Source organism: Puma concolor, chromosome A2 (genome assembly GCF_028749965.1).
Source record: "Puma concolor isolate L17-30 chromosome A2, mPumCon1.1.hap2, whole genome shotgun sequence".
NCBI lineage: Eukaryota > Metazoa > Chordata > Mammalia > Carnivora > Felidae > Puma > Puma concolor.
The window spans coordinates 13,713,341-13,734,936 of NC_141668.1; the positions used below are offsets into that span (position 1 = coordinate 13,713,341).

A 21,596-nucleotide genomic window follows, 5' to 3' on the forward strand; every position below is an offset into this window, starting at 1 on the left:
CCGTGAAGAAGGTTGGTTGGGGGACGCATCCGTGGTCTAGTAAGAGGTAGGTGGCGAGAGGAGATGGGGATTCTGATACAGTAAAGAGGAAAACTTGGCAGGAGTTGGTGTGTGATTGGGTTGGAAGGTTCTGATGTGTGTGAGGTAATGGAGGAGGGGTCCAGGATGACGAGGATGAGGGGGCCACCAGATGAGGGTCCAGGAGGAGTAGGGGGTGGAATGACAGCACTGGCTTTGAATACGGTGCGGGTCTGCTGTGAGGCCTCCGTGAGGTGGACACAGGCGCTGGTGCAGGTGGGTCAGGACTTGGGGGGAAAGCGAGGCCGGCGTTGTGGAGTGCCAGTGACCGCGGGACGGATGGCGTCACCCGGGAAGAGCACGAGTGCAGGGAGGTGATGCGGGCACAGGAGGTGGAGCAGTAACGGTGGAGGACAGAGGAGACTGCGGTGGGGCCATCAGAAGCAGGGAGGGAGCCGGGAGAAACAGGGGTTAGCGCAGGCGGGGGGTTCGGAGACGGGGGAAGGTCAGCAGCGCCAGAGCCTAAGCGGGACGCGGTGAGCCGCGCACTGGAAGCTGGAGGGGGTGAGGCACCGTTGGCACGACTGGAGGTCCGGTTCCGCTGTGGGGCCCGAGAGGCTCGTGCCCCCGCCCCACCCCTCAGAATGCCAGAGCCTCCTGTGACTCCGGTGCCGGGACAGCACAGAGCCAAGCCCTCCGCGGCGTCATCCTGTCCTCGGAGGCTGACTGCTCCGAGGGGGGCGGGCCACACTCCTCTCTCACCTCCCCTATCCCACAGTGTACTGCTGCTGCTGCCTGGCCAACGTCTCCCTGCCTGGCATCGGGGGCGCCATTCCTGAGTCCAAGCCTTTCTTCTACGTGAACGTGGCCGACATCGAGAGCCTGGAGGTAGAGGTGTCCTATGTGGCCTGTGAGTACGGGGCCCTCCCTGCACCCCGCCCGCACATCCTTGCCCCAGGTCCCCGGGCCGGCTCTGCCAGAAGCCAGGCTCTGGCCTTCCGGCTCGCTCCCCGGGGGCCCCTTCTCCTCTCCTCGCAGTGCGGGGCTCCCGGACCCCTTGTTTCCCCGGTGGGGTCGGGCTGCTGCCTCTCAGCGATGGCCTCCGGGTCCCCATACCCTGAGCTTGGCTGTCACAGGCACCACGGAGAAGATTTTCGAGGAGAAGCGGGAACTGTATGACGTCTACGTGGATAACCAGAATGTGAAGACGCACCACGGCCACCTGCAGCCCTTGCTGAGGATCAACAGCGCCGACCGGGAGAAGTACCGGCGGCTCAACGAGCAGAGGTAGCGGGAGCCGGTCCCGGCACGTGCGTGCCCACGCGGGGTGGCGGGCGCGGCCAAGGCCAGCACACCCTGAGAGGGACGGCCCCGGGGCACTGCCCTTCTCAGTTCAGCCGGGCCGGCGGACTGCCCGGGAGGTGGGGGACGAAGGGGAGCCTGGGGCGGACGAAGCCGGGCTCCTGGCGTGTTGGCTTGATACGCGGGCGGCGAGCGTGTGGAGGTGACCTCTGGCTGATGGGCTCGGAACCGGGGAGGCCCAGGGAAGAGCGCGAGCACCTGGCGAGCACAGCGTCGGCGGCTTGCCTCTGCGTCATCTCCCGCGGTTCTCTTTGGTTACCCCATAAAGTAAACGGCACCCCCTGGTACCGGTGGCGAAATAAATACCATCACCATCCCTATCCCTGTTTTAGGGGCAGTTACGAAAGATTGCCACTTGCCTGAGGTCATCCAGGGGCAGAGCTGGCCCTGGACCCTGGGGGCTTTGGCTCCAAGGCCCGTTGATTCCCTTCCGGTCTCCCTGCTTTTGGGCTGGGGGCAGGGGCCGCCCGCCCCGTGCAGGTGCCTGACCCACGACCTGGCCGATGTCCGGGGTCCTGTGACGGCACCGGAGCGTGACGGGGGCCTCCTTCACCACAGGCAGATGCTGCTATACTCCCAGGAGCTGGAAGACGACTACACCCCCTGTGAGGAGGACCTCTTTGTGCTGTAAGTCAGCCTGGGCAGCGGTCATGGGGCTTCCCTGGGGATCCCTGAGCGCTCGCCGCCTTGGGCCTCGACCCCTCCCATGTCACGCTTGGCAGGCCAGGGATGGCCTTTATCACTGCCGGGTACACTGAGAGCTGGGCTCCGTGTGGAGTCCACCGTGAGCCCTAAATGCCACTGGGGGACACCCAGCGGACAGGGAAGAGAAAAACGCAAGTCCTGATGTTTTATCTTTCCGTTGAGCGTGTGCATCCAGATGTCCACTGCCCAGAAGCATCTGCCCTGCAGGGTGCGGGGGCTTCTCATCCGTTGCTTCGCTCGAATAAAGAGTTGCTTGCGCTCAGTGTTTCGGGACGATCAGAAATGTTAACTTTTGAACCTAATGAAATCCCCTGCCCCCAGATACGTTGGTTCGTGGTCGGGGGCAGGAGCCATAGTCTTTATACGTTACAGCATTTATGTAACTTCTGAGCAGCTTGTGAAACAGCGCTCGGCAGGGCGGACAGAACTGTGATTGGAACGGAAACCAATTCTCCTGGCTTCCTGTCTGGCCTTCCTTCCCCAGGCCCCGGGGTCGGGGTGAGGAACATGGCACTTGCAGCGAGAACCATCTCTGGCTTGGATGTTGAGAACTTAATGTGGACATTTCAACAGAGGTGTAGTTCTTGGATTCTACTAAAGCGTACCTCCCCACCCATGCACGATGCTGAGAGGTACAAGTTTTCGGAAATGAGCAGTGAGCCAGGAGGCTCGTCAGGGTCTGATGCGTTCCACTGCACCTGAAATTCACGAGCAGTTAGAACTTCTTTGGGCACTTAGGTGCCTTGGTGGAACCGGAGAGCCCCTTGGAATACATCTGAAAAGTCTAGACAGTTCACGCCTTTTCTGAACATGGCTTATAAATTTACGTGGCACCATAAGTCGGTGACACATAAGTCACACCCTGTGTATAATACCCCCCCGCCCCCGACACACAAAAAAAGTAACCAAAGGGAAAGAAATACCCAAGGATGGTGGGGAGCTAGGGCAGTATTGGTGCCTACAGTGGGGCTCCATGGCCCCTTGGCCTTTCACTCCCAGCCGTGGTGGCTACAAGACATCCCCGTGCCTGCCCCAGCCCCGAGCTCCACCTCTTCCTTGTGGACGGCCAGCCACAGCCTGGCGTGCTCTGCGGTGGCTCTCAGGCTGGGGAGCCTCTCAGGGCCCTGGTCTGTCCCCGCTAAGGCTCGTCTGTGCTGCTGGCCCCAGTGACCTGTCCAGGGCTTTGAAGGTGAATTTTAGTTTCTCACGTTAAGTCTTGACCTCAGAGCTGGATCATCAGGATTTTTTTAGGGTTTTGTCTTTTCTTTCTCTTCCCCTTCTGACTAAGCAGAACAAAGAACACAGTGTATGTAGTAACCTTCCATAGGAAAGTTTGTTTTTGGCAGGCAGGCCAAAAGTCGCCAAGTTTGGGGACTTTGCAGGTCATACCATGATTAATGCCAGCAGTTTCTTTGCTAAAGTTGGTGTCACTTTAGTAACCCTTGAACTTTGGTCCTAATTTTCTTATTTTTTAGAGATCATTCTGATTTTTGAAACCATTTAAAAGCATATTAAAGCAATGTAGTTTTGGTTCCCCATGTGTGGATTATTTGGTGACCCTTTTTTTTTTTTTTTCTGCCCTCCCTTCCGTGTGTCTTATCTTGTGAACACAGGTTTTTCCTAGAGCAAAACAACCGGATATTTCAGACTCTGTTGGAGGTGTCCGCCAGTCAAGACAAAACTCTGACCGCTGAGCACGCCCGGGGCATGGGTCTAGACCCCCAAGGGGACCGGAGCTTTCTGATGGACCTGCTGGAGGCCTATGGCATCGACGTCATGTTGGTCATTGACAACCCCTGCTGCCCATAGGAAGAGTGAGCCCAGACCGGTGAGCCGCTCCTCATGTGGGGAGTTCACACTGGGCCCCCAAGGACCTCCTTTTTTATTAAGTTGACACGAAGGAATATGGTTTATACTTCCCAACAAATGTGATTTTTTGCAATCTCCTTTCTCCCTTCCTTCCTAGTGGTAAGATGAGACCACCTTGGTTTTGTGCCCTGCCCTGGTGCCATGTTGGAATGGACCACTTTCTCCCAGAGCTACTGCCTGGGTTTTGTCATAGGCGTTATCCGAGTGGCTTCTCTTGCGTCCTGGTCGAGTGACTTGAGGGGATGTGGTGAAGGCCATGTGTCACTGGGAGCGGGCTGAGCTCGGAAACACTGGGGTGGGCTGTTCAGAAAGTCTCCAGGAGTTCGTCCCTTGCGGTATTCTGTCCAGGGTGGCCTTGTACGTGCATCTCCTCAAGGTGGAAGCTAGAGCTCATGACCTTTCGAGGTGTTTTATCAGTTCTGGGAGTCCAGTGTTGGGATCAGATCCCTTTTCCTGTTCGCTGGGGCTAATCTGTCTTCTCTGTTCACGTGAGTGGAGACCTCAAAGAGGAACAAGAGGATGTTCCCGTCACAAAGCATGAGCTTCTCTAAGGACAGAATGACAAGAAGAGGTTTCTTACCAGCCAGCTGGAAACTAAAATTGTAGCCTGAAGCGTTGAAACTTTCCTCAGAGTAAATTAACGGTGGCCACTCAATGTAAAACTCCTCCTTTTTCTGAATCCCGTTCCTTCAGGGATGGCCCTGGAGCTTGCAAGCAAATTCATTTTACAATTGAGCTTCCTTTAAGGGCTAACTATGCTCTTAGAACAATGTTTGTTCCCACCAAAGGTAGAGCAGTTGGGGTTCAAAGAGGATAGAGCAGAAGATGTTTCTCTGAGAGTTCTCTGGACATATCACCAGCAGAGCCTCGGGATCAAAACAGAGATTCACTGGATTCCATATTCCAGCAAGGATCCGGAGCTGGTTACTCAGAGTTTGAAGCATGGAACAAGACTGTGTACCAGTCTGGAGCCCTCACAAACAGATTTCTTGTCAGCAGAGTTGACACGCCTTGAGCTAAGCAGTTGGGGCCAGAGACAGAACACGTTTGTTGGAGAGCGAATTTGATAGTGCCTTCACCTAGAGAAGTGGTTGGAACCCCCGAGCATCAGTGATGAGTTTACCTGTGTCCCCATGACATGTTTTGGTCTGGGACGGCTCCTGTGGGTCCCTGCCTGTTCTCTTTGGCTGTGCATTCCAGGAATGCCAACTTAGGTGAGACCGTAGGTATTTGAAGCCAGCTCCTGTGAGTAGAGGTTAGGGCTTTTTTTGGCCATAGTTTAGGATTCTGACTTGGGCTCCTGGGTTGTTGGTGACCATTTCTTCCCTCTCGATCTTCTTGCCTGGCTGTGTTATTGGAATAGCCATCCGTGTATCCGTGTCTGTGACCAGGTTCCAGCCAGGCTACTACACACAGCAGAGAAATGACTTTCAAGTGGATGGCACACAAGTCTTACAGCTTTTCAGGGCTCACTGCTTTATTCAAAAATATTTTCACTGTAGTTCCAAGATAGGGGATTCACGACTAAAGAAATTCACATGTAAAAATGCAAATACATATTGATTAATCAAAGTAGGTTCTTTTATGTAAATATATAAATAAGTTTGGGCATTGAAATGTAAACTGTACAACTAATACACTTTTCTCCTCTGCAGTGTGGATTTAGCCATTTCAGTAATATAGATGTTTACAAAAAAAGCCTCGCCGCCTCTTTCCTTGAAGAGCAACCTTCTCTTGTCTCTGGGGAAGGAGCAGCCTTTCGGACTTGGGTCAAGTCATGGTGACTTTTAGTGCTATCTGAAGGCTCAAGGTTTTCTAAGTTAGGGGGATGGTCGATCGGAAGCAGGAAAGGTCGGATTCTCTTGGTGGACGCAGGCCCCCTTCCTCTGGAATTGAGGGGTTTGTTGGAAAGGACTATCTTAAAGCACGTCCGTCCCCGCGCCCTTCTGCATGCAAACACTTGTGTTTCTGTGGAATTGTAACTCCAAGCTCATAAGTGCTCACGTAAAGGTCGTAAGGTGAACATAAGGTTTCTGTTCTTTCCTTTGCGTGGCGGGTCGGGGTTCTGGGTTCCCTTTAGCTGCAGACTCTTCCAGGCGGTTGTCTGGTGGCTGTGGGCCGCCCCCTCACCCTCGGGCAGGGGGCTGGGGGATGGGCACGGAGGGGAATAATACGAGTGAGCCTGGGCTCAGCTGACCCCAGAACAGAACTTCTCCCCCTCCTGCCCTGCATTCCCTCTGTGAGGAGACCCAGCCGTCCTTCCCTTGCCAGCGTCGTTATCAGCCAGAAACCCAGCACAGCACCTCTGGCTGACTGAGCAGCATGCCCCGTCGCTCTGTAGTCAGTCATATGGAGGTCCCCTTTGGAAGACTTGCTCTGTCCCCCTCTCTCTGCTTCCATCCCCCTGTCCTCTCCCCAGTGTCTCCAGTTAGCGGCTGCCCCTTCTCTAGAAGGGGAACCGGAGAGTGAGGTACCCGGCAGGACTCCCTGCAGTTACAGAAGCTAGAAGCCACGTGGACCAGCTTTTCTGTCACTATTGAACTATTTCCTTAAAACCCTTCTGCTTTCGGTCAGAAGACATCGGTCAACGTTCTTCTTCACCGCCTCGTAGATCGATAAGCTCTGGAGGGCGGGGATGGTTGCCACCGACTCTTGGGGCAGAGCTGGAAGCCTAGGTGGGGTGGCTGGACCCGTGGTAGCCTTCTGCCCTTCTGTGCTGTTGAACCTCATCCCCTCCCCTGCCTCATCTCAGCTGGCTGGGTCCTTCTGAGAACTTTCAGCCTGGTCTAATGCCATGCTATGAGCCATGTGGTCACCTGGAAGCTGACCTGAGACACCTGGGCTGCTGCTGCCGTTGAATCAAGGCAGAAAAAACCAGGTGGCAGGGCTCCTTGTGGGACCAAGAACCCAGGCCTGGGGTTTACTGACGTCCCGCCAAATGTGACAAAGGCCCATTTAGGTGGATTTTTCCAAATCTGCAGGCTCGGCAGATGGTAATAGTCAGCCTTGGAGAAAATGTCTGGTTGCCCTCTGGCTTAGGCTTCTTTCTTCAGGAGTCAGAAACGGTAGGATTTATCTCCTACGAGAGCAAAAAGGGTGGGCCAATTTGTGTAGAATTAACTATGGCTTTAGACAAGCACGAAGCACTCCTTAGGCCTGGTGTCTGTTCCAGTATCATTGTGCCACCTGGGGCCTCGCACGGTCCTCCGGCAGCCAGGACGGCCGTGAGTCAGAAGGCTCTCGCCTCCCACAGCCGCCATCCAGCATGGCACCTCTTCCACTCGGCCGGGGAGGGGTGCCGAATTCATTGGTAATGATAGAAATAACTTGGCCCAGAATTTGCACCTATAGCTTCCCTTGTTTTGCTCCTCGTGAAAATCAAGATGGGAAATTGAAGTGTAGCACAGGGCACAGATCATTCTAAATACCACCTGTGAAGACTCATTTATCAGTGTAACTCCCTGATATTTTAACCGGAAGATAAAAGTAAAGAGAAATCCGAGCTGAATCGCTGTTTTTCATTCCGGTGGCTACGAGGACGAACTTGCTATTCGTCTTGATCCACTGAGAGCCCTTCCAATACAGTAAAAAGATGAGATGATTCACCTTTAAACCGAGGCCTTCAGGGAAGCTTTTGTAAAGGGCAGTCATGAATTAACGTTTTAATGGTAGGACAGCAACCCTCTGAGAAGAGGCAGGGACCTCAGGGACCTTTCCCCCCCCCCCCCGCCCCTGAAACTGCATAGCCCAGGGAATGGATTGAGATGTTTTCCCCAGTCCCCGTACAGATCATACTTAGAAAGGTAAAGGAGCAGGAGGGCGTCGAATAAAATTGTAAGACAACGTTCAGCTTGACAGTGAACTTTCCTTCATAGGATGCCAGTTCTGAAATAGGAAAGCCAACATGGGGACCAACAAGTCATGCGGGGGCTTTCACCTCCCTGTCCGGTTCCTCACTAGTGGGCTCAGGATCTGAGGTCCAGCCCCAGGGTCTTCCCACACTTCGTGCCCTGCGGTGAGGCTCCTCCAGAGCCGAGGGTGCTTACCTCCGCTGGCCCCCACCTGCCCCTTCTTGTTTCAGGAAGACCCTTCTCTGATTTCAGGTAGGGGAAGAGAAGGGGTCAAGGGCTCCTCTTACCCCTGAGTCCGTGGGTTTCGAAGATTCCATCTGATGACTAATATACCTCTGTTCCCAGGAGCTGCTAGGGCACTGACTGTTGGTAAAAAGGCTAACTGTGAATTAAGTTACTGTTTTTCTTATGAGAAATGGGAGTTTATTTTTATGTCGATATTATGTGATGAATTAAGTGTGCAGATGTGGAAACAGAAGAAAATCTCAAAACTAGAATCCTGGAAGAAACAGAAGTTTTGTAACTTGGAAGCAACTGAAACCCCATAGAAGTGTCATTATTCGTCTTTGATCTTGAATAAGGACACTGTGCTGGGAGACTTAGCCACGCTCTCTGGGAGGTGAACCGGAGGGTCTTCGCGAGGATGGCACAGGCAGCGACCTCAAGGGAAATTCTTGCTTCATGTGAGGAGGCCGATTAGCAGGCCTCTTCCTGGAGCCGCGTGGTCTTCTCCCTGGCACTTTCTGGAGCCGGAAGACGGGGGCAGTTGGGTAAAATTGCACATTTAGAAAGGAAGTAAGAATTTTCTAGTGATTACAAACAATGATGGGGGGGAGGGGAAGCCCTCTTTAGAGTTATTCCAGAAGCTCAGCATAGGATGGGCTTTTAGCAGTAACGTAATCTAAATTCAGAAAATGTATTTACTTACCGTAGTGTAAGGAAGGATAGATGTGAATTACTTACGTTGGCTTTAGAAGGCGTGTTTAGACTAACGATACATTTAGTCTGCTTTCTAAAGACAGCTGGGGAATGCAGGGGTAGAGTAGGGCAGGGCCTTAGAAGTTAGCCAGGGAGGATCCACAAAATGAAAAATCCCCAGAGAGGTCATAGAGTTAGCTGGTTGCAAATAGATTTCATTGACGTTGGAGTGAAAACCTCCTTCGGCCAAATGAAGCGAAGATAAAAAGTGTACAAAAACTTGGAAGGTGGCCTCAGGAATAGTTTGACTTGAGTGCCCACAAAGACCATAATGAGGAAAGGTATGAATTCTGTGCTGTTGAGCAGACCAGCTAGGACACTTCAAGGGGTACAGAGTAGAGGAAAAGAAAATCAACCTCCTTATTTACCCAAGCTTGTTGGCTGAATTTTTTTTTTTTATATAGGTCTGGGAAGTCAACCTTTTCTGAAAAAGGAATGGTTGTAGCCTTGGAAAAATGGTTTTCCTATTTCTCCCAAGTTAGGATTAACATAGCCTCCCTGTCGCCTTAAATGTCAAACCCCTATTTTAATACCCCAGCGTAAGAGTTCTAGCAATAAGAGACACTGAATCTATTTTTGTTTAAATTCTTGACCTCATAGTATGAAGTTAGTAAGACAGTTGATAAATTTCACCCTGAATACTAGTCGCATAGGTACGTTCTTCTGTTTTGATGGTAATGATTTTAATGCCCTAAAGAAAGCTGGTGTTAATCCTGAAGCTACAAGGAGTGAATGTTTCTTTAATGATTGTTTTGTGGTACAAATAACATCTGTGTATATCGTATCTGTATATATCGGAACCAAGTTGTGTGCAGAGAGGTTGATATAACTATATTTACAGAAAACAATTTTTACAATTAAAATTCACATTTTAACATGAACGTGTGCGTTTCAGTCCTTCCCTGGCCCGAGAAATGTGGTTTGTGGTAGGAAGGAGGGATGGCCCAGTGTAGGAGCAGAACCTGAATGCGGACGTCACAGTGACAGAGCAACCGGGGCGCCTGGTACCTGTTCTCCTAGAGGCCACGGTCTGCATGAACATCCTCCAGGTAATGGGGACCAAAGCTGGGAAGAATCGTGCCGTCCGGAAGAGCCAGGACTGGGCGTACATATATACACCCACACACTGAAGTTTTCTTTCATTTTTAACCTTTGGGGGAGTGAGTGTAAGGGTAAGATTCCTAACATCACTGATGCTGTATTCGACGCCAGGTTCCTGCTTTCCAAGGCACATGACCGTATGATGTTACCGACTTCCCAGGGATGGGGTGAGAACACGGCGAATCTGTTGCGTGTGTAAACAAAGCACTGCACGCAGTCACGACTGCCATGTGCCCAGACCAGCCATGGCACCAAGCAAAAGACTTGCGTGCTAGGAAGCATCTGGATTTGTATTAGAAATAATCTGGCTTTTGAGTAAAATTCGTCTTTCAAAAGGTTTGTGCCTAACAGGAGTGTCCTTCACCTGGATGTTCTGCGCCAGGACCATGGAAAGAACAAGAGCATGAACGATAAGAAACCACATTCTCACAGGAAAGAGCCCGAATCAAGAAGGCAAAATTCACACCAGGGAGCCTAGATTTCAGAACGAATACAGATATTAATCTATTCGATTTCCTTCCCCAGTTGAAATCCCACTATTTCACCGCAAGGACCCGATTCACTAAATAAATACACATGCGGGTAGCCGATCAGGGAGGGAGCGAGCCGGCTTCTGGGCTCGTCCTTTACAGTCTTATCAGAAAACCAAGATGGTGTAAGATGCTCCTCGCTCCCGTACAAACTTTTCCTCCTCCCACAGCATCCCTGCTCCCCTCTGTGGGCACCAGGGTGTGGGTCCTCCTTCCACTGCAGGGTTTTGGAGGCCAAAGCACAGCTTTTAACACCACTCTGAAGGATACAGAGCTGAACAGGTAAGCCTTGTTTTTTTGTGTGATCTTCATTCATGAGCTTTTTGTAGCTGCTTTGTAATCCTTTGAAGCATTAGTCTTCACTCTCCAAGGGACTCATGGGCACAGGCATACATACGGTCCTAAAACTGATCTGCCCAAGGATGCGCCTGTAGCCAAGGCCTGCCCATCTGCCCTTTTACACTCCTGTTTCCTCTTTACAAAGAGGAAGGCTCACATCTCCTCCAACCTGGGCATCGCCTTCTGGAGTCTGAAAACCTCAGGGGCACCAAAGGGTAAATCCCGATGGTAGTATTGAAAGTAAAGGGCTATAAAGCCTGGTTAGCAAATCCTTCTCAAATCAGCCAGTTTCTGGTTTCTGCTTTCAACAAACTAAAGGAAGATCATTAATAATTTTTGACATGTAATTCCAGAGGAATTCGAAGAACTGTATGTATGACATTAGAATCATCTCTTCTGCTTATGTGCTTAGATCTATAAAGAACAAGGAATATCAATGATGTTGAGTCCTGTTCTAAGCTGTAAGTAACATGTGTTCTTGAACTCGTTGGGATAAAGAGCATTCTCATAAAGTGTTTATAGTATCCATTTTTGGTAATTAAAAATTACTGAAATAAAATGGATGAAAACAATATTAGTTCTGGGTTAACACTAAAGAATTTCCGTTTATATTTTTTGTTGGCAAGAAAACAGGGCAAGTGATAAAATTTCAAGCATGAAAATAGATCACGATAGCATTCTTTGCTGAAAGTGTATAGAAATAACCAAAGAACCTATTCGTGTATTTTTGTAAATGGAGGATGAGAGTCAAATTGCTGTATATTTAAGTTGCACCAAATATGTTTAAAAGAGTGATATAACAGCTTTATTTTAAAATAACCAATATTTACATGACACCAGGAAATACACATACTGGCAACTCTTAAGTTGATATCTAGAAAGTGTGAGGGATACACGATCTTCCAAAATACTCGTAGGGGTGCGTGAACGGTGGCTGGTGTGCTTTGCCACACTGACCAGCAAGGCTGGGGGACCGCATGGAGTAGAAGCACCTGGGCTTTTAATTAGAAATGCAGATCCCGGGGCTCCACCCCCAGCTTGAGTTGCTAGGTTTTCGGCATGCACCCCGGGGTGGTTCTCATGCAAACCAATACTTAAGCGCTACTGGAAAAAATAATACAAACTAGTATCTTACAGCATCGCGGCTGAGGGGGAAACACCTCACAGGTTTCTGGACTGAGGGGAGGACGGAGACCAGCGACATTCGAATCTGAGCTCAGAAAGCAGCAGCACCCATGGAGAAGCCCGGCTGCACCTGGGGGCCGGCGCGAGGTCGGGCCCCTTTCCCTCCACCGCACGCCGGCCCCCGGCGGGGACGGCGCCACGGAGGGGGACAGTGGTCACACGTAAGGAGGAGCATGCGCGGCGAGGGGGGGGGGGGTGGCGGGCCAGGGCCGCGGGGAGGGGCGGGTACTTGCCGAGGCCTCTGCTCCCTTTTGGTCCCACCGGGGGTGCCGCCGCTCCCTGGGCGCTCACGGGGCCGAGCGCGGCAGCAGCTGCTCCCGCTTCCTGGGGTCGCAGAAGAACTGCAGCTTCCGGGGCAGCAGCTTCACCTCCACGGGCATCGCCTCGTACTCCTCGCTGTCGATGCTGAAAGAGCCCCCCGTGCCCTGCGGAGAAGAGTATTCGCAACGGCTCTCACCCCCGCAGCCCCCGGACAACGTCACCCTCGCGCAGGGAATTACCCTCCCGTTCTTTAAAAAAAAAAAACCCGTGTCACTCTCTTGACTGGTGCTGGTTCCGGAAATGTCTCCATTCTGCCACCGGCTCTTTTTTTTCTCCCCCTCCCCTTGTTTGGCTTCTCTCTCTTCCCAGGGTATTTTTTTTGGGAGTCGAGTCGAGAAACAAGGTTAGGATTTTAAAATACTTACTAAAATACGGGGGTCCTGCCACATCTTACAGGACTTCCTAAACCTAACAACGTTCTAGGACCTAGGAAAACCACTCTGTCCACCTGATGGTTTGCATGGTTCTTCTGGAGGACTTGCTTAGCCTTATAGCTAAAGCACAGCAATATTAATATTACAGGTGCCACAAAACCTTCCATAATTTGTGCATTTAGTTCTGAAACTGTGGTGCCACCCACGGTGGGGACAGCTTCTGTTTTACCTACAATCCTTTTTGAATGCCGTGGGACGATGAAGCCTGCCAAAGCCATCTGCAGCAACTCTTTTTCCTGAGGTATTACTCACAGAGTAACTACGTAATTTGGATTATATTCCTAACATTTTCCCCACTTCGATGGGTTATTCTAAGCTTGGCATTTTATAATACAGAAAAACTTACTGCCATCCCCAACGTGGTTTCCTGATCCTTTATAAAAAATGCGAAGGTAGAATCCACGAGGAGTGTCTGCCAGCTAGAAAATTCTGTGATGGCAGCCTGTGCCTACTTTACACTCGGAAGAATAAAGGCTGAGGAGCCACAAAGGTCGCTTTACACAACCGTGGCTTGAAAACACCAGAAGTCTGCGGGAAGCCCGCACCTCGGTCCCGGTCCCCGTCGCAGGCAGGGGGTGCTCTCAGCTCCCCGGGTCTCCCAGAGCCTGGCAAAGTGCTCGCGGCCCATGCTAGGCGCCCACGTGCGGGTCTGGCACTAGAAAGGCAGATGGACCAAGACAACCTAGAGCTGTGGGAGCGGAGCCCCCCACCCCCGCTCACCTCAGGAAGCAGCAGGGTGCACTGGCTGGCCTGGAGACACTCGGTGCCAGCCGCCCGCAGCCTGGGGTCCCTCACCTTTTTGCTTCTGTCAGTACGAGAAAAAGCACACTTGGGCACCGGCAACTGCGTTTGACTGCCGGAGCACAGCAAGTTCTTTTGTTGAGAGTGAACAGACGGGCTCGTGACAGGATGAACCGCGGGGTTCAGTGAAGAATTTTCCCACACTGATTCTTGCTTAGCCGTGTGATACATTCTAGATTGAGAAGGTTAATTTGCTGAAAAGAATGGTGCAGCAAGTTAGATGGAGTGATTTTGTACCTAATTCTTGGGCTATTAAAAATCCTCCATTTAAAAGTTAGAACGAATTGAAATTTTTGTAGGGAACTTACTAAACTTCTGCTGATACTTGTGAGTCCATCATTACTTAAGGAGAAAATATCTTTATGCTAATTTAAAGGAGACATTTCTGTTATAGATGTATATGAACAACCAGTTCTGGGGACGCTCTATATTCACGTTTAACAGACCACTTGGCATATACCTCTATCTACCTGGGAGCACAGCGAGCAGACCACACACCCCGCCTCATGCACATACACCCTGGAGAGCTTGTCACGGTCAGTGGAGAGAGCAAAAGCTAATCCAAGTTAGTCCGTTCTTTATCATTAATTGATAACCAATTCGTTAGTATACAGAACTTCAGAGGTTTCTAAAGCAGCTTCACGATGTTCTATTCAGAGACCCAGAGGAAATGGACATGACTGAATCTCACTTCCCGTAGAGACCAAAGGAAACCGTGTTACTGCTGCCGATGAAAATGTCGACGGCAACGATGCAGAGCATCATGACTTCACCTACACGAAGCAACATAAACATAAGCAGTTTTTGGTCTCAGTTTTGGACGTCAGTATTATGAAGGAAATTTGAGCACAGCTGGCCCCGTGGGCCAGACTCTCAATCAAGACAGTGTGTGGCTTCTGAACAACCTCTAGGAGAAGGGAAAGGCTTTTCCCTTCCTCCTTCTACGACAGATACAGCAAGGAAATCAAAGGCTGCAGAATCAGCTATTCAGCATTTGAAGACTGTAGCAAAGGCAAGAACAACACAAACCAATGAAAGCCATTCTGCTGCGAGTTCTGGTGCAGACAATGGAGTAGCCATGGAGACAGGGCTGCGGCAGCAGCAATGTCTAATCCTTAGACGGGCACAAGAGGGAGCTCTGGGACAAAGCACAAAATAACATAGCTGAGCAGATTACCAGTTGGCATGGCAACACGCAGGCTCCTCGGAGGGGTGGAAGACTGGTGGGGGGAGGGTTTAAGCCGTTCTTAACCAATAAAACTCTGGCAGAGGTCGACCTTAACAAATCAGGACTGGAGAATATTTGCTAGCGGAAAAGGGGAAAAGCCTGGAGAATGTCCAAGGTACTCAATACCTTTTCAGGTTTTTCATTACTGCCCTGGGAATAGGACAAGGTGGACCGACGTCCATGGTAACCCACCCTCTGAAGTGCTTCACAGCAAGGACTTTCCCACACATACTCTCACGTGAGACTCAAAGACAACCCTGAGGTAGTGAGATGGGATTACAGTATTCCTTTCTACACACAGAGGAAAGGATCCAGAGAAGTTAAAGCGTTTGCCCAAGTCACGAGGCCAGGACGTGGCAGATCCAGGTTTGTATCCAGTAACTCTGACCCTGAAGCCAAAGTCCTGGACACTGTGCAATGCTACACAGAACCCTTCACTTCGTTGGAAAGGCAGCGCGTGCTCCCACGACGTGATTTTCCCAAAATGAACAGGGAAGGCCAAAGCAGGAGAGCTGTGCTCTACCCGTCAGCCCAGCTATTTGAAAGAAAGAAGGCGTCTCGGTCCCCAAAGCAGATGAGTCCTCTGCCGGGTCTCCATCTGAGGCTTCCTGGGCACGCGCTCTGAAGAGTGTTTCTGAGGATACAAACACTGAACCCGCACTTCCTAGGAGCCCAGTCCACTTACCCTATGGTTATGAAGTCTCCTTTGCTGACAGTGTCGGGTTCAATGCAGATGTTCATGAAGTCTTCTTTGCTCTACAAGGTCAGGAAGACGAACATTAGCACTCTACATTTTGGCGGGCGCAGCCTGTTGTCCTCCTTTGCCCCAGAGTTTTATACCCTGAAGCTCTTTATTATACAGAGGCCTTTACTTGCAGTAACTCCATCCTGAATACAGTCCCTTTCTTTTACATTAAGACTCTGGTTGAGGTACAATTTACGTAGCATGAAGCTAATCACTGCTTGCTTGTTCGGTTGGTTCCTATTCCCCAGACAGTGAAACGAAAACTCAGGTTTGTCGGAACTCCGAGCGGGACATTTGTGAGGCTTTCACTCATCATCGGAGCTGTTCTGGTGTGTACGGTTCCCTCCCTTGCGGGCCAGGTTTCAGCCCCGCCACCGGCAAAGCCCGGATCCTCACCGTCCGCCAGCATCACCCCACACCGGCTGGAGCCGCTGCTCGGTGTGTGGGGCCCCACTACCTGTGTTTTTTAATGTTCTACGTGCAGTTTTGATATGCAACCAGAGCTGAAGGTCCACAACCTCGTTTCTGCCACGGTAGTGTTTTTAAAACTTTCCATTACGGACCACCGAGAGCTCTGGAAGAACGGAGCTATGAGGAAGTGGCTATAAAACCAGACTGGGCTCTTGTACCCTCCGCCCCCGTTTACTACCAGGCCGTGGCTAGCGATACAAATCTGGTCTGTGTCTGCTTCAGGCAGAGGTTTTGTTTTTTTGGACAGGTTCAGAATCTGTTGCCCCAGGATATCTGCTGAGAACAGACAGCCTTTGCCCAAGACTAAAGAGCACTACCAAAGCACAACTTTCTCTCTCTCCCAGGAATTACAGATCATAGGGGGGATGACTGTGCTCTAGGTTCACCTTTTATCCAACAACTTGCTGAGTGTCAACTACCATAAACTCTTCTAGGCGTGTGAGTTACATCAGTGAACTAAAAAAAACAATTATTTCTGCTTACGAAGAGTTTATATTTGACTGGGGAGTGGAGATAACCAAAAAAATAAAAAATAAAAATAAACCCTAACCATAAGAAGTTATAGAATATACTAGAAGCATGTGAGAGTGTATCAGTGCAAAAATAGCAAATTACATAGAAACATACATGGTAAATCACAGAATATATTAGAAAACAAGTATATTAGAAGTATAGGAGACTTTATTAGGAACGTGAGATAAAAACTAGCACAAGAAACACCAGATGGTACGGGTGGTAGGGGTCCAGGTGAGCCTTACTCAGGTGGCAGGGGTGTGGGGAGAGGGTGATCTCCGAGCAGACACCTCAAGGAGGTGAGGGAATTAACAACGTGGATATCCAGGACTGTGGTTCTCAGACTTCAGCAAGTATCACCTGCAAGGCTTGTTAAAACTCAGACTCTGGCCCCATTCTCAGATTATGGCTCAGCAGACCTGGGGTAAGGCCCGAGAATGTCCATTTCTAACAACTTCCCAAGGACTGTACTCAGAACCACTGGCCTAGGGAAGAGCAATCCACACAAAGAGAACCACCAGGGCAGGCGCCGAAGATGGAAGCATGCTCGACAAGCCCAAGAGCAGTGAGGAAGCCAGTGTGGCTGGAGTAGAGCGAGAGAAGGGGAAAATAGGGAGGCCAGAGCCCTTGGGCCTATAGACCATTCCAAGGAATTTAGCTGTTAGGTTGAGTGAAATGAAGAGTCACTGGAAGGTTCTAAGCAGAGAAATAGGATCTGGCTTCATTTTAATAGGACCTCTCTGGCTGCTGTAGTTAGAATAGGAGGAAGGTGGGGGGAGCAGGGCAACCACTTAGGAACCCACTGGAATCACCCAGGCAGATGATGGTGGCTTAGAGCAGTGACTCAGGGAGATCATGTTAAGCACTGGCAGTAATTAAAGGTGAAGCCACCAGCACTTCCACAAAGATGTGGAGGGGAAAGAGGGTGGCTTCAAGATGTTTGGCCTGAACAACAGACAGAATGGAATTACAGTCAACAGCAATGGGGAGTCTGGATGGAGCACCAGCATCCAGGGGTGGAAGTAAAGAACAGGAGCTGTTGTGGACACACTGAGATTGAAAAGCATATTAGCCATCTAAGGGGAGAAGTAGACAGTTATACACAGAAGACTAGGATTTGTTTTTTACAAATAGTGCATGTGCAAAAATCAACATCGTAGACACACAGAATTACATGAGAAGACTCGCTCAGTAGATGCTGGAAAGGGACGTGATAAAATTAAATATCCACTCATGATAAAAAAAAAAAAAAAAAAACCCTTAGCAAATTAGGAACAGAAGGGAACTTCCTTCATCTTCCAAAAGGTGTCTACAAAAAAATCCCATCAAGGGGCACCTGGGTGACTCAGTCAGTGAAGCGTCCGACTTTGGCTCAGATCATGATCTCGCGGTTCATGAGTTTGGGCCTCGCGTCGGCCTCTGTGCTGACAGCTCAGCCTGAAGCCTGCTTCAGATTCTGTGTCTCCCTCTCTCTCCCCGCCTCCCTTCACTCACACTCTGTCTCTCTCTTTCTCTCAGAAAAGTAAATCAACATTTTTTAAAAGTCCCATCAAACTCAAGAATGAGGCAACGAAACCTTTCTGTCTACATCGGAGTAAGACAATGACGTCTGCTAGCCCTACTTATACTTAACACTCAACTGAGGTCCCAGCCACGGCGATAAGAGAAAAGATTAGAAGGCCAAGTAGTTGAAAGGAAACACAAAACTGGCACTACTTGCAGCTGATATGGATGAATCCATAGGAAATCCAAAGGAATCCATAAATGATAAATCAGAACTTGGTCATAAGATTGTTGATCACATATCTATAAAAAATCAATTACATGTCCACCTAAAATATTTGAAAATGAATTTTTAAGGGATACTATCTACAACAGCATCAAAAATTAAGATAACCAGGAATATATCCAACAAAAGACAACATGTTAGAGAAAAACTATAAAACTTCATTGAAAGGCATTAACAACCTAATGAAGAGCTATGCCACTTCATATGATAGCAGAGTCAATATTATAGAAATGTCATTTCTCCTCAAACTGATCTACAGATTCAGCGTAATCCTGATCAATATGACAGATTTTTATGTGAAACCTAATAAACCTTTTAAGAAATTTATAGAGGTCAAAGAGCCAAGAACAGCCAAGAGATTCTTTAAGAAGAAAAACACTGAAGGACTTATAAAACGATAATAATTAAAAGCAGCATAGTACTAATCCAGGCCTAGAAAATCAGATCAATTGAAGAGAGAAACTGCGAACACGTCCATGTATACCTACACTTACAATACAACGGGGGTTTACAGCAGATGGGGGAGACGAGGGTGAGGAAATTCAGTAAATGCTGCTTGGACAACTGGCTTTCTATCAGAAAAGATTATAAAACTGAAGCCCTGCCTCCATCATTCACCAAACTCAATTATAGGTGAAAGTGTTTCTTTCTTCTTTTTTTTAGAGAGTAAAAGTGTTTCTTTTTAAAATAAAAATAGAATCATGTGATGCATACCACACTAGCCTGGTTTTTCACTTAACAATATATGATAACTATCTTTCCATGTCCGTAAACAGAGAACATTTTAAATAAATGCACCAGAATGTATTTAACCAGTCCCTTGGTTCATTTGTTTCATACACTTTGCTATTATAAATACAGTGAACAAAGCTGAACAAGAGATCCTAATTTGCACACACTCCACACCCCTTAAAGCCTCTTTGACTCTGAATGTACTTTTTTAAACGATAAATGAATTTTGAGCTATTACATGGCGGCATCATTGTCTTTGAATTATTTTATTGCATTTGCTTCTATTTCTACAAAGAGGTGTGGAACAAGGAAATGAATGCGCTGCTACGGGTGATAAGCAGCACAGTACCCTACACTCTCCTAATTGCATGTGGCTAATCTTGAGCCACAATCACATCCTCGACTGAACTCCATCCATTCACTGGTATTCCATCATCAGAGAAAAGAACGACGATGAAGAACATGAACAAAATACTAGAAACACACATTATCAAAGACTGGGTATAAAAGCAATGCGTAATTAGAAATTTTATCTTTCTTCTTGAAATCCTCCGGAACAAAAACTATTTTTTCAACCTTACTACATTCACTCCCACCAGTGTGTTCAGAATCCCATCATGTAAGAAGGGCATGTCTACACTATGTATGCATCTGACTGTTCCTGTACCATAAATTCTGGAAACATACTCAACAGGGCCAAAGGTGTGCTTATGTTTTAGATGCCTCATAGAGATCACCAAGATGCCATCAAGAAAGGGTGTTCTGATTTACCATTCCAGCAGAAATGCACGAGAGTGCCCACTTGCCCACCGACCCCAACAGGGCACACTAGCATGCTTAATTTAGGACATTTCAATAGTTATTATTTTAATTTGCACTTCTTCGGTGTTGAGAGTTTTTTCTGTTTCCTTGCCCATTACATGTTTATAAAAGTTACATCTACCTGATAAGGTAGTTCTAAGGATCCCATGAGTTGACACCATGTAAAATTCTTAGGACAGTGCCTCGCTTACATTCAGCAAATGTAAGCTATTTTTTCAGATTTATGTCCTTTGTGAATTTCTATTCTTGTCCTGTGCCTATTATTTATATTAGTACTCTGCCTATTTCTTAAGAATTTGTTATAAAAGAAAGCTATTAACTCCTGCTCTATCACTTCTTTTTCCCAATTTGTCATTAAAAGTTTGTTTATAGTTTCTTTCATTATGAGTAGGCGAATGCATCAATATGATTTTTGCTTTAGATGCCATGCTTAGAAAGACCTGGTCCTCCCCAAGTTTACATCAATAATCACTTAGCTTTCAGTCGAGTGCTTCCATGGTTTTATCTTTCTAATTTAACTCTTTAATCCAACTTGAATTAATCTAGGGGAAGGAAGCTGTGTTATCCAAATCTTATAGAACGGACACATATTACTCTTATAGTTGGAAAACAAATCAGTACTCTGTTAACATTAGAGGTGAACTCCCCACTGTACTCATACGTTCAATCCCCATGTTCAGTCTCCAGACTGACTGGGTCAAGTGTAAACATACTACTTGGATCTACATAAAACCCGATCTTAGTAATTGGTCCACAGGTTAGGACAACTTTTCTATTAGCATTCTCACTAGCATAAACTGCTAAGGTTTTCTCTGTAGCAGGGGTCAGAAAACTCCGAATGGCCCGAGAGTCAATATTCTAGGCTTTGGGGCCAGAAAGTCTGTGGCAACTACTCGACTCTGCCGTCATGGCACGAAAGCAGCCAGACAGCATGTATGTGAATGAACGTGGTTCTTCCAATTAAACTTTACTTACGGACATTGAAATTCGAATTTCCTATTCTTTCTGCACATCACAAAATATTCTTTTTGATTTTCTTACACCCATTTAAAAATGTAACATCGATTCTTAGTTTGTGGGTTATACAAAAACAGGTGGCAGACCAGTGTGCCGACCTCTGTATCATGTCAACATTTTTTGGTGCATTGTCAATAGGGGCACGATCCAGAACTTTCTGCACTAACGGAAACATTTTGTATCTGTGCTTTCCAGTGTGGTAGCTACTTGCCACTATGGCTAACGGGCACTTGAAATGTGGCTATTGTGACTAAAGAAATGAGTGCTAGAGTTTATTTAACCCAAAGAGCCACGGGTCTAGAGGCCACTGCACTGGACAGTGTATGTCAACTGACTGGATTCTATGTATGTATATATATCTTTTTTTCTCCTGGGGACCTAAGTCCATACACTTAATGTAGTCACAAAAATAATGGAGAGTCGCTCAGGTGAAGTTCCACAATTTTCTATTCCCGCGACAAAAGGGAACAGGTCAACTTTTCGTGTCTACTAAGCAGTGGCCAGAATCCTTGCTCAGAGCCCGTTAAGCGGGCTCTTCACTTGCTGTTTCTTTTCATTGCTATTGTTCCTTAAAAGCACACCACACCCTCTTCTTCCCGATTCCTTTCCTCTCTCTCGGTCACTTTTCCCAGATACCAAATGCTCTTCTAATAAAGAGCCACACTCACCGTCAGGTCCAGCTGGCTGTTCCGTGTGGTGATGGACAGTTCAATGGTGGACAGCTGCACTTCTTTCCAGACCTCGGGGCTCAGCTCCTGGGACAGGGCTGCGTGGGTGCATGAGAC

The 21,596-nt window shown here is 48.5% G+C and overlaps 2 protein-coding genes across 9 annotated transcripts in view; one reads left to right on the plus strand and one right to left on the minus strand.

Annotated features, from left to right (window-relative positions):
* DENND11 (DENN domain containing 11) overlaps positions 1-19,047 on the plus strand; it is a 55,461-nt gene extending 36,414 nt beyond the window's left edge. For 2 of the 4 annotated variants that reach the window (XM_086688499.1, XM_086688474.1), the window contains 4 exons: positions 797-928; positions 1,155-1,305; positions 1,939-2,007; positions 3,699-9,664. In XM_086688499.1, coding sequence (XP_086544625.1) covers positions 797-928; positions 1,155-1,305; positions 1,939-2,007; positions 3,699-3,894 — 548 coding nt within the window. In that variant the 3' untranslated portion in view covers positions 3,895-9,664. Of the gene's footprint in view, positions 1-796; positions 929-1,154; positions 1,306-1,938; positions 2,008-3,698; positions 9,665-17,969 lie in introns of those variants that run through there. The other 2 variants (XM_086688491.1, XM_086688483.1) reach the window with 2 other exon arrangements.
* The window catches only part of AGK (acylglycerol kinase), an 80,796-nt gene continuing 70,731 nt past the window's right edge, over positions 11,532-21,596 (minus strand). For all 5 annotated transcript variants that reach the window (XM_086688509.1, XM_086688522.1, XM_086688515.1 and 2 more), the window contains 4 exons: positions 21,480-21,577; positions 15,408-15,478; positions 13,414-13,498; positions 11,532-12,363 (listed from right to left, as the gene is read on the minus strand). In XM_086688509.1, coding sequence (XP_086544635.1) covers positions 12,226-12,363; positions 13,414-13,498; positions 15,408-15,478; positions 21,480-21,577 — 392 coding nt within the window. In that variant the 3' untranslated portion in view covers positions 11,532-12,225. The remainder of the gene's footprint in view (positions 12,364-13,413; positions 13,499-15,407; positions 15,479-21,479; positions 21,578-21,596) is intronic.